This window comes from Furipterus horrens, unplaced genomic scaffold (genome assembly GCF_987537825.1).
Source record: "Furipterus horrens unplaced genomic scaffold, mFurHor1.1.pri manual_scaffold_1, whole genome shotgun sequence".
Classification (NCBI taxonomy): domain Eukaryota; kingdom Metazoa; phylum Chordata; class Mammalia; order Chiroptera; family Furipteridae; genus Furipterus; species Furipterus horrens.
In genome coordinates this window covers 45815198-45831952 of record NW_028327171.1, presented here as the reverse complement: position 1 = coordinate 45831952, position 16755 = coordinate 45815198, and the positions used below count along the sequence as shown (strand labels likewise).

Below are 16755 nucleotides of genomic sequence, written 5' to 3'. Positions count from 1 at the left end.
GATAAGAGGAAAAACAAAAGTGAGAGGTCATGGGAGAGCCTTTGTAGACAAAAGCATGTTCTTGTAGCTCTCCTCTCACTGCCCTCCCTCTCAGCCAGTGCCCTGATAACACTCGTCTTTGCTGATGACTAATACATTTACATCATCAGCCCTAAACATATTTCTAATCACTGACTTGCTATCTTTATCTGAATATCTAGTAGCTATTTCAAATGGCAGAACAGAATTCCTGACTTTGTCACCCAAACTTAGACCTACTCCAGACACCAGTCTTCCAAACTTCTTCAAGAAATCACTACTTTGTTTCTGAAGCCAAAAAGCTAGGCAATATCCTCAAATTCTCTCCCCGTACCCCTTACCCCCAAATCCAATTCATCAGCAAACCAGCTCTACATCTAAAACATGTCCAAAATCAGGCCACCTCTCTCCACCTTACTGCTACCATCACAGGCCAGACAGAACCACCTCCTGGACTAGCTCCTACCTACGTCTGTACTTAGCCCTCAGCCCTCATTCTGTTACCCCTAAAGCAAACCAGAGTGTTCTTGCTTAAAACTTTTACCTTGTCCTGAAAGGTCTACCTCTCTCTTTCAAAGAAGCTCCAGGTCTGTCTGCCTGTTATCTGTTACTTTTAACACCCAAGGCATGCACATAAATGTGTGTGTGTGTGTGTGTATTTTCTTTCATTAGCTGTTGCTTTTAGCCATAACAATCTTCTTCTCCAAGACCTTTGCATTACTTTGCTTCTTATCATTCAGATTCCAGGCTCACTGTTACTTCCTCAGAAAGTCTTTCTATAATGAGCCAATCTAAAGTAGACTCAGCCTCTCCCTACCAGATCACCTGTTTGACTTTCAGCATAACACTTGTCTTTGGATATTTCTGATTTGTTTACTTGTTTATCTGTTTATTGTCAAACTTTTTGCTAAAATGTAGGCCTTACGAGAGGCCAAGTCTTGTCTATCGGGGTCACTGAAGCATCCTCAGAGCCTGACACTCAATAAATGTTCCTTGAATTAATGACTAAATGCTGTCGAAAGAGTAAATAAAATTTGAAAAATATGGGTTGATATAGTGGACATGGAGGTCATTGCTAACTGTGGTGAAGGCAAAGTTGAAGAGTTATTAGAATGTTTTAAAAAATGGCAATAGCAACCTAGACAATGCTTTCAGGAAATCGGTGACTGGGAAGAGTGTGATGGGGTAGCAACCCAGGGAAAGAAGGGAAGCAGAATGGATACGGGGATATGGAGAGAAGGGAAACTGAGGGAAAGATTTTTTAAACTGTCTTAACATGAAAAAGATTAGAATTTATTTACATAATATTGAGGAAAAGCTAAAAAATGTTGGAAAGAGAAGAAACTGGAAATTTCACCTATAGTGGTGACAGGTAAATAAAGCTAGGCCGATAACATGCTCTCAAACCATTAGACCTATTATTAGACTGTGAAGCCTATACCAGACTACCCATATAATAGAAAGGCACATGTAAAAGAAGATCTGGCTTTACTCTGCAAACTTTCAGCCATTCATAAAGAGCTTCCAGGAAGAAAACAATGACCGTTTTTCCAAACCCTTCATTTCTATGTAATTTTGCACATTAAAAGAAAACTTTTGGTCTAGCTAAGGTCTTTGTAAGTTACTCATGTTTTAGCACAGTAGGGCTTAGCACCTTTGTATCTCTGTGCCTCTGCAGGAGCAGCATACTCATTATTATAACTATATGGAAATAAAGAATTAAACTGTGAAATGTCTTGAGCCAGAATACATACTCCTCCTCAATTAAGGACTGAAAACTTACTACAGAAACCTCAGATATACTGTAAATTATCAAACAATGGGCTGGCTGATCAAAATGAGACATCTTGCAATTTGCTTCTTATACTATTTCAAAAATCAGTTGCGAAAATTATCAACTCTAAACTTATAAATTACCTTTTATTTAAAAAATGGTTTCATACTCTTAAAAGTAAAACTAGTTTATTATTTAAGTTAAAGTACTCATAGTTGAAATCAATCCATTTGCAGGATGAAAACTGTGGTAGTGAACAAAACAGATAAAGAAGGATCAGTCAATAAACAACAGTCCTAAGAAACATATTGACAAATAAAAGTTTATAAGACATCTTACCAAAAGTGCTCAACAAGTAACTGGGCTGATAGATGGCGGAAGGAGGCCCACTCAGGTAAATACAGGGAGGGACAAAAGCATACCTACAACTGTAAACCTGTTTTTGCCCCTCCCTGTATAATCAATATAGGAATGACATTTATTTCATAAATTAGTAAATGTCTATGAACTCACCTGCTGAATATCTAAGCTGGTTATATCCATATGTACAATGAGAGCTTCCACATTTTCCATTAACTTCTTGTCTTGGAAATGAACAATCAAGTCTTTCATTACCTGGGGTGTGATCCCCACCAATTTATCACTTAAAATATATGGCTCAAGGCACTCCAAAAACACTCCTTTGGCCACTGAATTCTCATTTAATTTGTCATACATCTGGCTAAATAAAAGATCTCTACAACAGAAAGAAAAAAACACATTTAGGAACATTTCAAACATCCATTAAATCCAGCCTGCTAAGTATATCATCTTTTTTTCTATTTCAACTTACAAGTTTATTAAAAACAGTGAAAAAATATATAGATATAATCTTAATTCTCCCAGTACTTCTTTTACAAATAAGAAAAGTTGAATAAATTAAATTATTTGCTGAAAGTCATACAACTAACAAGTAGTAGTCAGAATTAAAACTCACCCTTCTACCTTAAATCCTGTATGACAGACAAAATTAAATGTTTTCCAAGTTTTCATGTATGTATTCTATTGCTTTGAATCATTCACTATATCAGTCATTCCTCTTAAAAAAAAAAAAAAAAGAAAACTGTGCTACTTCTATGTACCTGATGGTATTATTATTATTTTCACTAAATGTATAATCTCTATATCTGTATCACATCAACTGTGAAAAGTGCTAACTGGTTCATCCACAAGTGTGGCCTTTCATAAAAAGTTCCACAAAAAGGTCAAGGAAGATTCTAAAAGGAGTGGGAGATGGTCTTGTCTAATCTGAAGTCCTGGAAGGAGACAGATGATAAACACACTGGCTGTAGGTCACCAGAACCACATGCCACTTTTCAGTAAACAGTATTTGCAATATCCTGGGGGAAAATCCATATCCATTTCTTTTTTCTCATATCCACAAATGTAATTTTTGCATCATTTTCCACCTTTACTTCAAACTTGAGTATTTTTCATGTTAGTTTCATTTTAATCAATAATACATCACATTTTTCTGATTACCAATTACTACCCAAGTAAAAGAAACATATTAATGAAGCTTTACTGTAAGAAACATAAAGAGTAATAAAGTAAGTCTAATGAATTTAAAGGAAATGTCATATGTGCCAGTGCTTGCACTCTCTAATGTGTTGTTAAAAACAACATGCTAGGGGAGATAATTAGGTATTTTAGTTCATCATAAAAAATCCTGGAGAGGAGAATTAAATAGTTAAAAATTCAGTAAACAGAGTATAAAAGTTGACAAACAAGGCACTCCTGGGACACACAGCAGCATACAATGCTGGTAAGATTAATGGGAAAAGAGTAAGTTTCTTTCTTAACGAGTCAGAGGCTATAATAAAGAAGTGAGAAAAATAAAACTCAGCAACTCCTTCTGCATTCTACCTTAAATAAAACAAAATTCTAAGACATGTTCTCATCATTCTGGGAGAATATTTATTAGAGCATTAGGGAAAGAGGGAGGAAAAAGTACATCCAGAAAGTTTTTTGCTCTTGTATTTCGTTCTATATTTAGGCATTATACTCCTGGGTGCTGACTTTCTTTACAGGAAGGCTAACTTCGAAATTACCTTAGCCTTATAGCCAGTAAAATAGAAAATCCATTCTTTCTGCATAACTTCACTTGATGTTAATATCCATATTAAAGATATTATTTGGAATTTATCAATCATAACTTCAAACTGATAGAGGGAAATGGCTAAATTCATGTTGTGCATTATCAATTTTATAATACAAAAAAGGTGAAGAACTCAGCCTTGATGATAATTATAAATTCATCTGAAGGGAGTAAGAGTATTGATTCTCATGCTTGATGGTCTATATTAAACATGTAAAAAGAACAAATAATTAAATCCTCACTAAATATAAGTGGAACTTAATAAATCTAAAGTTAGTTTGGGTTGGTCTCTTTATTTATAAAAGTAAAGCAAAGTTCAAATGAACTTTAAAAAGTTAGGTTCAAAATGTTGTTATCTGATACAAGCATCACAATTTGTAAACGCTTCCTTTAAAAAGGCATGGCTTAATTGTGATGGTTGCACAACTCTGTAAATACACTAAAAACTACTAAACCATACACTTTAAAAGGGTGAATTTTATGGTATGTGAATTATATCTCAATATAAATGTCATAAAATTAAAGGCATAACACCTTTCCCCCCTAGATTTGATGTTTAAAATTTAACATGCAGTTACCAAGAACACAGAATCCAAAGCATCCAGTTCCTCAACCACACTTGATAATCAGGATCTTTCTGTTTCTCAAACAACAATCCTGATGCTGAACAACACAACTGAACAAATACCATGGCTATCAAAATACCATTTCAGGTTCATATTAGATTTAACAGAAATATTTGTAGTTCATATTTATATATGATTCAAGTGATTTAAGTGATGGCTTCTTTTTGGATATCTACTTGCAGTAATATGAGCTCCAAGTGGTCAATATCATCTACATACAGCACCTATTTAGTTTTGAAATATAATTCATGTATAATAATATAGCTCTCATTTTTAGATTTTATTCATTCATTCATTCATTCATTCATTCATTCATTCATTCATCCTAGAGATTGGGGAAGGGAGAGAGAAAGAGGAGAGAAGCAACGACGTGTGAGAGAAACATCAATCAGTTGCTCTTGGCCACAACCCAGGCACGTGCCCTGATTGGCAACCTTTAGCTTGGTGTGATAATGCCCAGCCAACTGAGAGCCACACTAGTCGGGGCATATAGCATCTATTTTTAAACAATGTCCAAAGTTATAGTTTCAAGTAAGCTCTGGACCCACTATAAAAATAAACTAAAATTATGATTACTGTTGTACAGGCAAAATGACAAATCATTAAATGTTTTATAAAAAGCCTTGAGACATATCTTTTGTCTAATACCAAAAAGAAATATACACACCAAATTGAAATGAAACTGTGGAACAGAGACCAAATCATGAAAATAAAAGTATAAGTCTACAAAAATAATTTGTCATTTCTGATTTTTAAAAATTTATGAAACTGGAGTACTATGTAGCAGAAAGAAAGAAGGAACTTCTACCATTTGCAACAACATGGATGGAACTAGAGAGAATTATGCTTAGCGAAATAAGCCAGGCAACGAAAGAAAAATACCTTATGCTGTCACCTATTACAGGAAACTAATGAATAACACAAACAAATGAGCAAAATTGAACCAAAGAATACAACAAGGATGCCAGCCTGTAAAATCAAGCATGCTGTGGTCCGGGGACAGCCAACTGACCTGGAGTCTGCACGATCCTTCACCGTGTGGGAAGGCCACCCTCCCCTCCACACCCCCACTATTATTAGGGTTTTCTGGACCCAAGGGTAGGTAGGACGACGACCATGTCCAGCTTGAAGCAGCTAGAGGAGCTCAAGACCTTCGCTCATTGTCCTTTATAAGATTATAAAGGGTCTTAAGTCTGAGAGGGAGGGATTATCATTTTTTTTTTTTTAATTTTATTTTGGTTTTTCAATTACAGTTGTCCCCTTTTCCCCTAATTTCTCTCCCCCACCCAACCCACCCCCTCTCCCGCAATCATATCCCTCCCCGCTGTCCATGTCCATGAGTCCTTCATACGGGTTCTTTGACTAATCCCTTCCCTTACTTATCCCCCTTCTCTCCCTCTCCCCTCCCCCGTATTGACTGCTATTCTGCTCTCTGTTCTATTTAGTTCCTTTGTTTGTGTTGTTCTTTAGTTTCCTGTATTAGGTGATATCATATGGTATTTTTCTTTCTTTGCCTGGCTTATTTCACTAAGAATAATTCTCTCTAGTTCCATCCATGTTGTTGCAAATGGCAGGAGTTCCTTCTTTCTTTCTGCTGCATAGTATTCCATTGTGTAAATGTACCACAGTTTTTTGATCCACTCATCTACAGATGGGCACTTAGGTTGTTTCCAGCACTTAGCTATTGTAAACAGTGCTGCAATGAACATAGGAGTGCATAAGTTCTTTTGAATTGGTGTTTCAAGATTCTTCGGGTATAATCCTAGTAGTGGAGTCGCTGGTTCAAAAGGCAGTTCCATTTTTAATCTTTTGAGGTAATTCCATACTGTTCTCCATAGTGGCTGCACCAGTCTGCATTCCCACCAACAGTGCAGTAGGGTTCCCGTTTCTCCACATCCTCGCCAGCACTTGTTGCTTGTTGATTTGTTGATGATGGCCATTCTGACTGGTGTAAAATGGTATCTCATTGTGGTTTTTATTTGCATCTCCCTGATGGCTAATGATGTTGAGCATTTTTTCATGTGTCTATGGACCTTCTGTATGTCCTCTTCAGAGAAGTGTTTGTTCAGGTTCCTTGGATTTTTTATTGTTAAAATAATTAATCATTTATTTAAAAAATGAAAAAAACAAGAATATATGAAAGGGTGAAGCGGGAGAGCTTGTATGTACGACCCATGGGCACGGACTTGGGGTGGGATTGCTGGGGGTGGGGGGTGCTGGGTCGAGGGGAGCAAAGGGGAAAAAATTGGAACTATTGTAACAATATAATCAATAAAATATACTTTAAAAAAATTTATGAAAAGACTATAAAGCCAAATTTTAACCAAAAAAAGATATCAATACACATTGATTGGTATGCCCTACATGTTTCCTGCCATAGTATAAAGAATTTTATATTATAAAAGAATTCTTAAGTATGAATGGAAATGCATATATACACTAATTTAATTAATATTACTGCTGGATATAAAATTCTATTAATTATCATACTGAGGTAACAGTGATTATAGTATAATGGTTGTGGTACTGAGTTAAAATTAATTTCAGAATATGTATTAAGTTTATAATTTGACCCACATATAAAACCAGTATAACATATGAAAAATAAGAGGACTGACTATAAAAACAATGTACCCATTAAGAAGATATTAATATAAAAGGCATCTAGGGGCCAGGATTGAGTGTCTAAGTGATGACCCTAGAAGTGAAAGAAGTTACCTGAAACTGGCAGAGTACTAAATTATGTTTTGTAAGATGTATCTGTGTTATGCACAATCTGAGCATTCCTTAAAGCTATCTTAATGTCACAGATACTTTGAAAAATTGGGAATGTAAAAGAGAAGACCTCAAATGCAAATGAAACCAAATGTCAAAGAAGAGAGTGACATCAACAAGAAGAAGACACAGGTTGTTCTTACTTTGCTTCCCCCTCACAAGAAAAACTAACAATATTCAAGAATGAGACACCTCTGAGAGAATCCTGGAACATGGAGGTGAGCCTTAAGCACCTCCCTGTACTGCAGAGACCAAGACAAATTGCATTAAAGAGATACTAGAAGTGGCTACACAGTGACTACATTTGCCCCTCTCCCAAGACAGCACAGCACCATGTGGAGAGGTCTCCCCTGTGTTTCTGGTCTCTAGTAATAAAAGAGAACCCAGAGGGAACACTAACACCCACCCCAGTATTGTGGGTCACTTTGCAGGACCCCTACTCGATCTTGCGTCATAGGAATTGCAGGGTAATCTGCAGGGCTCAACAACTGTGAATCTGTGATGGAGAAAGGGGAAGAAGCTTGTAATCACCAGCATGGAGATCCTGGCAAATGGATGACATACCTGCAGAGACCAAGTAGTAATCCCAATCTGTGGCTTTGTTCATCTGCAGAACCAAGTCAGAGGTGCACTGAGACCAGGGAATTTGTGGAGTGCTGATCCGCCTGATTAAAACCCTAAAACAAAGAGGTTTTCTGGCCCTAGAGCCTGGTTTGCCCATGCCCAGGAAAGGAGCTGAATCACAGTCTCACCCACTAGGGAAAGTATCTTCTGGCACTATCTGACCAGAGGACTGGAGACAACTCATGGAAGCTGTGTGGCCCAGTGGAACCTGTGGCTGAGAGGCAAGTGGACAGAGCTGATAGAATGAACAAAACCAATGGCCCTATTTGTTCAGGGAACTTAAGGTGTGTGTTGGCATGAGTTTAAACAACAAAGAGTTTTACTGGCTAAAGAAATGCTTCTCCCCTGGTGCCCAGGCAGGGACTCTAATTCACAGCCCTGTTCACTGCTGAATATAGCCTTTAGCCTGTCTGACCAGGAAACCTAAACAGAGCACATGGGGAATTGTACAGACCCTTCATCAGTCCTATGCACGGTGGCACTTAAGAGAGCACAGCTCGTGGCATCCTCTGTCTGCAGAGCAAAAGTGGTGGCCTCCCCTGACCAGAGAAGTCAATGCACACTCAGGTGCCCAAACAATCAGCTGTACAGGCCCTGGGTCTCATCCTGCTATCCTACCAGGATAGGGAAACTAATTCATAGTTCCATTACTACTGAATATAATACGCAGTCTTGACCAACTAGTAAGCCTGACCAGAGAATCCAGGTAACCATGAAGCCCATCCTACAGCCTCACTTAGGTAGAAGTCCTACCCAGATGTGCAGCCAGTGGCAACCCACCCCCATGCCTACAATCAGAGCTTGAACAGTTGCCTCACCCCAAAACAGACCATAACGACAGGCCCACCTATCCAAGAACATTACCAACAAACACACCCAGAAACTCGAACTAATTGGTGATGAATTGTCTCTGCCAAAGCAAACCTGTAAAGTCTGAAAAAGGAGCCCAACTATTCAAATGCACAGATACCAATGGAAGGAATTAAAGATCATTTAAAAAATCAGGTAACTGTGTCACCACCAAAGAAAACCAATAAAGTTCCAATTACTGACCATAAGTAAATGAATATCTATGAACTATCTATCATACAAATAATTCAGACAATCCTCGTAAGGAAGTTTAGTGAACTACAAGAAAACACAGACAGACAACTAAACAAAGTTAGGAAAACAATGCATGAACCAAAAGAGAAGTTTGAGCAAGAAAGTAGCAACTACCCAAAAACAAAAAACAAAACAAAACAAAAAAAACCTACTAGAAATCCTACAGTTGAAAAATATAATAACTGAAGAATTCAATAGCGAGTTTCAAAAGTAAAGTTTACCACACAGAGAAAAGAATCAGTGATCTGGAGAATAGGACATTGCAAATGACCCTGTCAAGAGGAGCAAAAAGCAAAAAAAAAATTAATAAAGAAAGCCTATGGGAATTGTGAGACACATTAAAAAAATAAAACATTATTCACATTATGGGAATTCCAGAAGGAAAAGAGAAAGAGGAAGGAACAAAAAGTATATTTAAAGCAATAATGGCTGAATACTTCCAAAATCTGGGTAAAAAATGGACCGCCTTATTCATAAGGCCCAAAGAACACCAAATGGGTTGAACCTGAATAGGGTTACATACAGCAAGACACATTATAATTAAACTGTCAAAAGGCAAAGACAAATAAAGAATTTTATAGAGCAGCAAAAGAAAAGACAGAAGTTACGCAGAAGGGAATACCTATAATTTCTCAACAGAAACTTTTCAAACCAGGAGGAAAATGATGACACATTCAAAATATTAGGGAAAAAAAAGTCAGCCAAGAATTCATACCCAACAAAGCTGTCCTTCAGAAACAAAGGAGGGATAAAGACTTTTCCAAGCAAACAAAAACTGAGAGAGTGCATTAACCCTAGACCTGCCATATAAGAAATGCTAATGGGAGTTCTTTAACTGGAAATTAAAAAAATATTAGTTAGCATCATGAAGAGGTAGAATGAATCTCATTGGAAATGGTAAATATATAGTCAGAGTTAGACTCTGCAATATGGTAATAGAGGTGCATAATTCACTTTACAACTCTGGTTTGAAAGTTTAAAAAAACAAATGCAGTAAAAATAAGCATAACTACAATAATCTGTTATTAGTTACACAGTATTTTTAAAAAGTACATTGTAAAAGCAATAGCCTACAATGTGAGGAGGAAAAGTAAAAGTGGAAGGTTTACAGGTTATATTGAAGTTAAGTTGTTTTCAGTTTAAAATACAGTGTTTTAAGTTTAAGATATTTCACATATGCCTCATGGTAACAAGGGAAATTCCTGCAGAATTATACAAAAGAACATGATTAAGAAGTCAAAGCATACTGACACCAGAAGACTTCAAAACACATCAAAAAGGACAGAAGAATAAGTAACAAGGAATAATGATTACACAAAACCAGAAAACAATTAACAAAATGGCAATAGTAAATCCTTACTTATGAATAATTACTTTAATAGCTGAATGGGTTTAAAAAAGAACCAAAATCCAACAATACACTGCCTATAAGAGATTCACTTTGGTCTTAAAGATACATATAGACTGAGAGTGCAGGGATAGAAAAAGACATTTCAAGCAACTGGTAAACAAAAATAAAAGCAGGCGTAGCTATACTTACCAGACAAAATAGACTTTAAACTAAAAATTATAAAGGAGACAAAAAAAGTCATTACATAATGATAAAGGGGTCAATCCACCACAGAGATATAATAATTGTAAAGATTCATGTGCCCAACATTACAGTACCTAAATATATAAAGCAAAAACTAATAGAGCTAAAAGGAGAAATAAACAGTAATTCAATAATAGTTGATGACTTTAATATCCCACTCTCAACAATGAATAGATCATCCAGACAGAGAATCAATAAGTAAACAGCCAATTTGAGCAACATCATAGATCAAATGTACCTAGCAGACATATACAGAACACTCTACCCAACAATAGCAGAGTATAGGTTCTTCGCGAGTGGACATGGAACATTTTCTAGGATAGACCATATGTTAGGCCACAAAACAAGTCTTAGCAAATTCAAGAAACCTGAAATCATACCATGTATCTTCCCTGACCATAATGGAATGAAACCAGAATTTAGTTAACAAGAGTAAAACTGAGAAATTCATAAACTCATGGAAATTAAATAACACTCTCCTGAACACCAATGGATCAAAGAAGAAATGAAAGGGGAAATAAAAAGTTTTCTTGAGACAAAAGAAAATGGAAAGACAATACCAGTACGTGTGGGATGCAGCAAAAGCAGTTTAAGAGGGATGTTCATAGCAACAAACACCTACATTAAGAAGAAAGTTCCTAAATAAGCAACCTAACTCTACACCTTAAAGAAGTAGAAAAAGAACAAGCAGAGCCCCAAATCAGCAGAAACAAGGGAGTAATCAAGTTTAGAGAAGAAATAAATAAAACAGGAAACCGAAAAACAATAGAAAAGAATACACAAAACTGACAAAGCCTTATCTAGACCAACGGGGGTGGGGATGTGGGAGAGAACCCATATTGACATTATAAATGAAAAAGGAGACATTACAACTAATATCACAGAAATCGAAAGCATCATCTGCACCTCCATTTCATGGCAGCATTATTTATAAAAGTCAAAACATGGACACATCTTAAGTGTCCACTGATAGATGAATGGATAATAAAGTTGGGGCATGTACATGTGTGTGCATATGTAGGTATAAAAAATATGAGGAAATCCTAAGATTTGCAACAACATGGGTGCACCCCGAAGGCACTATGCTAAGTGAAATAAGTCAGACAGAAAAAGACAAATAGTATATGATGTCACATATATGTGGAATCTAAAAAAAATCCTACAAAAAGAGATCATGCTTGTTTTCATCAGATGTGAGGGTGGGGGAAAGGAAAATTGGAGGAAGGTGGTCAAAAGATACAAACTTCCAGTTATAAGATAAATAAATCCTCGGAATATATGTATAACATGATGACAGTAGCTAATACTGCTGTATGACATACAAGACAGTTGTTAGTAGAGTACATCCTAAGCATTCTCATTACAAGGAGAAAATTTTTTCCTTTTTTTTTTCTTTTTACTGTACCTATCTAAGACCTATGTTAGCTAAACCTACTGTGGTAATCATTTCACAATATATGAAAGTCAAACCATCTTGTATACCTTAAACTTATACAGTGCTATATGTCAATTATTTCTCATTAACACTGGGGGAAAATGTCAAAAAAGATGGTATAAAGTGTCCTCTTCAGGGAGAAAGATACCACACTGAAATGAAACTACATTTTTTATAAGAACATAAGAACATTTTTGAGACTAACACAAAATAATTCTCATTATTTCTTCTTTTTTCTATATAATCCTTCATCTTACAACTGCTAGACCATTTCAACTTTCAGTCACTGAGACAGTATTCATATATTCAATGAGATAATGATCATAAGTCACCTGGCAAAGCAGGAAGCAGAATTATTTAATTAATTCAACCATCAGGTACTGAATAGCTTCTTTGCACCAGGTACCATTCTAGGTAGATATAATCCATTTTATAAAGATATATCTTTTTGCTCTAAACAAAAATTTATTTTTTAGGCACTTTATTTTATCTCATTTATAACCTCAATTGAAGATTTATATTTATGCCAGTTCTTATTAGTATCAATTTCCTTACCTGAAAATAATGATAAAATTACCTATCTTACATTGTAATTATAAGGATTAAATGAAATAAAATATGTGAAACTGATCCATAAACTATTCAGGCTGCATTAAAAAAATACAAGATAAATAACAAGGAAGTAAGTGTGAAAAGTGGGATAAAGCGAAAACTAAGTAAAGAAAAGCTAGGGTGAGGGTACTATATCATGGCTCTTAGCTTTCTAGGAAACAGTTCACTGTTCATCAGGTAAAAGTAACTAGCTGTACAGAAGATGCAATAGTATTTCTGGTACTAACACTTGAGAGAAATTTCTCCCTTAGGCCCACATAAAGAAGGCAATTTGTAACATAAAAGTAATGCTCTCGACAATATCCCAACTGTGAATACAACATATTTCAATGGATAATTACATATAACACTATAGCTAAAACACTGGAATAAATGTTAGCCCCAAGGAAGCAGATTGTATAGCTCTTTGTGACTGAGAGATCTGACAGCAAGTAACTGCCCTCTGGATAACCGTCACTGACACTTTCAAACTATGATCCGATCTTTAATGATTCAGGATACCTGAATATATATAACTTCATGAGTCAAGTCAGTGTTGCACATAACTTTAGGGTTATCTGCATTATATCCTCACATTTGTTCTCTACCACTCAGGAAGCAGTACAAGTTAGTGGTTAAAAAACAAGAGTCCGGGAGCTAGACTGCTTATATTAGCCCACCTTTGATCCTCAAAAGAAGTGTCAGTAAGCTTTGTCAAGTTGTTTAATGGCTTTTTCTACCTCTGGAACCTCCTATGTAAAATGAGGATAATAATACCTACCTCAGTTTTATAAAAATTAGATAAGTTGTTATAAAAATTAGATAAATTAATGTAAAAGGACTTAGGACAATATCTGGCATGTAGGGAGCTGTTACTGTTAAGTAGAAAATTTGTGAACCAGTATAGGTTAGTTAAATTACATAGTCACTAGGAAACCAACAAAGCCTAATCAAGAACAAACTGACAGCTGTAAGAGGGGAGGAGGAAGGCAGGGACAGATTGAATGAAGGTGAAGGGGTTAGTCAAAGAACATATATGAAGGACCCACAAACATGGAAAACTGTGGGGATTGACTATGGAAGTAGGGGTTGAGTTGGATGGAGGGGGACAAAGGGGAAAAAAATTGGGACAACTGCAATAGCATAAGTAATAAAATGTTTTTAAAAATAATATTATAATAACTATGTATGGTGCCAGGTGGATACTAGAATATCAGGGGTATAACTTTGTAAATTCTATAAATGTCTAATCACTATGCTGTACACCTGAAACTAATATAAAATAATATTGAATGTCAACTGTAATTGAAAAATAAAATAATAACTAATAAACTGTAGACTTTAAATATTAAAATAAATTAAATAAATTAAAAATAAAACATGGTCAGAAAACCAGGAATTTCCTTCGACTGTTATAAATAAAGCTCTTATATCCTTAAACCACAGGGCTCATGTGCCTGAAAATCAGTCCGATTATGATTCTGAGGAGTACAGAATTACAATTTAACTTTAATTCAGGCTCTTTATGTGAAAGATTGAGTATTGATTAGAAAGACTCGGGCTTAAGAACTGGAATAGGATCACTAAAAAAAAAGGAGCTTATTTACACTGATTTGTTTTAAACAAAAAGGCTCTGTACATCAACACTGCAGATGCACAATGAATCTTACCCTTTTGGTTGGTATGAAATACTACGTTTTAGTGATGGTTTGTAAAAGAGTATATACACAGTTCATGAACCATACACATTTACTTTTCAGATCCTTAAGTAGTACTGCTCTTTTGTTAGCTCTGTTCTTCACCTCCACTATCCTGCCACACAAACACATAGATGATACATCCACAGCATCTATTTTGGGAAAGTTAACTTTATCAGGTAAATGGACTGCATATTGTAAAAGAATGAAATTTCTGTAAATTTAATTAAAAAAATAAAAACCTGTCCAGTCAAATGCATATAATTCATAGCAGTAAATTATAACGTAAGCAAGAGGCAACCTGAATTCAAAATAATTGAATCTGACAGGCAATGTATACTCACTTGCGCTGTAGCAGAAGGCAGTAATCAACTATGACAGGAACCATATCCTGTAGAGGAACCATAAAGAAAGCATCAGCACCATATCTTTGTCCAATGACTCACTGGTTAGACACAACATAAAATGAAAGTGGTCTGCTTAAGACTCTTGGGAGAATATAATTTTATATTATGTTTTTGGTAAACAATTTGGCACCATGTGTCGAAAGTCTTAAAAATGTGAAACCACTTTTACACCGAAATTCTATCTGGAAATTTATCCTAATATGTTTAAGAAAAAAATTTATAATGCATTAATATATTCAATACTGTACAGAAACAGAAGAAGGAGGGGGACAGGAGGAAGAAATAAGAATTAAATATACTAAATGGGAAAACAGTTAAGTAAATTTACTATTTAAGTAAAACATTATATAGATGTTACAAGTTTACAAAGAGTTTACAATTAGGTAAACATTAGGTAAAAAAATAAGGGGGCAAAAGACAAATGCCGTATTATCTTACCTAATACAGGAACCTAATGAACAAAACAAACAAATAGGCAAAATAGAACCAGAGGCATGGAGACAAGGGACAGACTGACAGTGACCAGAGGGCAGAGGGGAGAGGGATATGAGGTGGGGTAGAAGGGGAAGGAGCTACTCAAGGAACTAGTATAAATGACCCATGGACATGGACAACAGGGTGGGGACTGACTCTGGGAGAAGGCAGATGGGCAGGACAGGGGAGAGCAACAGGGGAAAATGGGACAACTGTAATAGAACAACAATTTAAAAAATAAATAAATAAAATGAAAAAATATGTATTCTCACAACTTTGTAAAGAAAATTTGCAAAGAAAAAAAAGAATAAAATACATCGAATGGTAATAGGATCTAGTTGGTCCTGTTGGTAATAAAGTTTGCCCATATTTTATCACAATCCTCCAAACCAGCTATTTTAAGTTGATATAACTTCTCAGTGCCATAATATTTTGACTGTTTTAAATTCATCATGTATAGATAGACTCATATCAAGTGAAGAGAAATCCATAGTTTTGGCCTTTTTTAAGAGAACCAGTTTGAGGGAGAAATAGCTTACTGTCATAAAACCAAGCATCAGATTTCAACAGTACTCTTTCATTTTCTGCTGGCTACAGAGAAATGGTTTCCTTTTTAAAAAATCCTAAAAGGCCTAGATTATTGGCAGAAAAAAATCTCTTCAGGAGGGAGAAGATGCTATGTTAAGAAAATACTATATGCTAGCACTTGTTTGACAGAAAGATCAAAACTGAGGACACTTGTTATCTGAGAGAAATATCAAAGAAAGGACTTATAACCCTGAAAGGATTACAGGGCTATTCCTGACCCATCCATCTGCTTCCTTTAATTATCAATATTCTTCATGACTATATTTAAAATCTTATTTAGATTCTTCAAAAACAGGAAGTGAAATCATACATTTGAAAGTATTAAAGCTTTATCAAGTTTCAACCCTGATTAAGAATATAGCAGGCCAGATAACCTAGGGGGGGAAATATCTCTCTAGAAATGCTGGGGAAATTTTAATAAACATTGTTATAAATACACAGCTGAGCTCCCAAGACCAGAGTGGAAGAGTGAAAAGAGAACTGAAAACCAAGCAATAAGCCCTGAGCTGTCAACTTAGACTGTCCTATAAACTTTCTGGTCACATAAGAGCTTAAATTTTAATGCCAAAAGGAAGTTGGGTCTTAGAATCTTGCAACATAAAAGATTGGAAAAAAAAAATCTAGCTAAAATCAGATTCTTGAAAAGCTGCATCCTTTGTGAAAGGAAATTAGAAAGAAAAAAAAAAAATCTGCCTATAGACAAAGGAAGACGACAACAAAGGCTGTCTGTTTTAGCCTGGACTTAGTGAAAGTAAATTTGTCCTCTCCACGAGTCCTCAATAAAGACCTGCCCGCAGGTGGATTTAGGATTTGAATTTATACCATCTCCTTAGTATGGAACAATCAAGACAGAAGGGTAACACAAAATGATCCTGCCCCAGTTGGGTAGCTCAGTTGGTTCAAGTATCATC

The 16755-nt window shown here is 35.6% G+C and overlaps 1 protein-coding gene across 1 annotated transcript in view; it reads right to left on the bottom strand.

Annotated features, from left to right (window-relative positions):
- The window catches only part of VPS8 (VPS8 subunit of CORVET complex), a 265592-nt gene that overhangs the window by 149320 nt on the left and 99517 nt on the right, over positions 1 to 16755 (bottom strand). The window contains exons 21-22 of the mRNA XM_090275034.1: positions 14720 to 14766; positions 2306 to 2528 (exon numbers count right to left, since the gene is read on the bottom strand). Coding sequence (XP_090131160.1) covers positions 2306 to 2528; positions 14720 to 14766 — 270 coding nt within the window. The remainder of the gene's footprint in view (positions 1 to 2305; positions 2529 to 14719; positions 14767 to 16755) is intronic.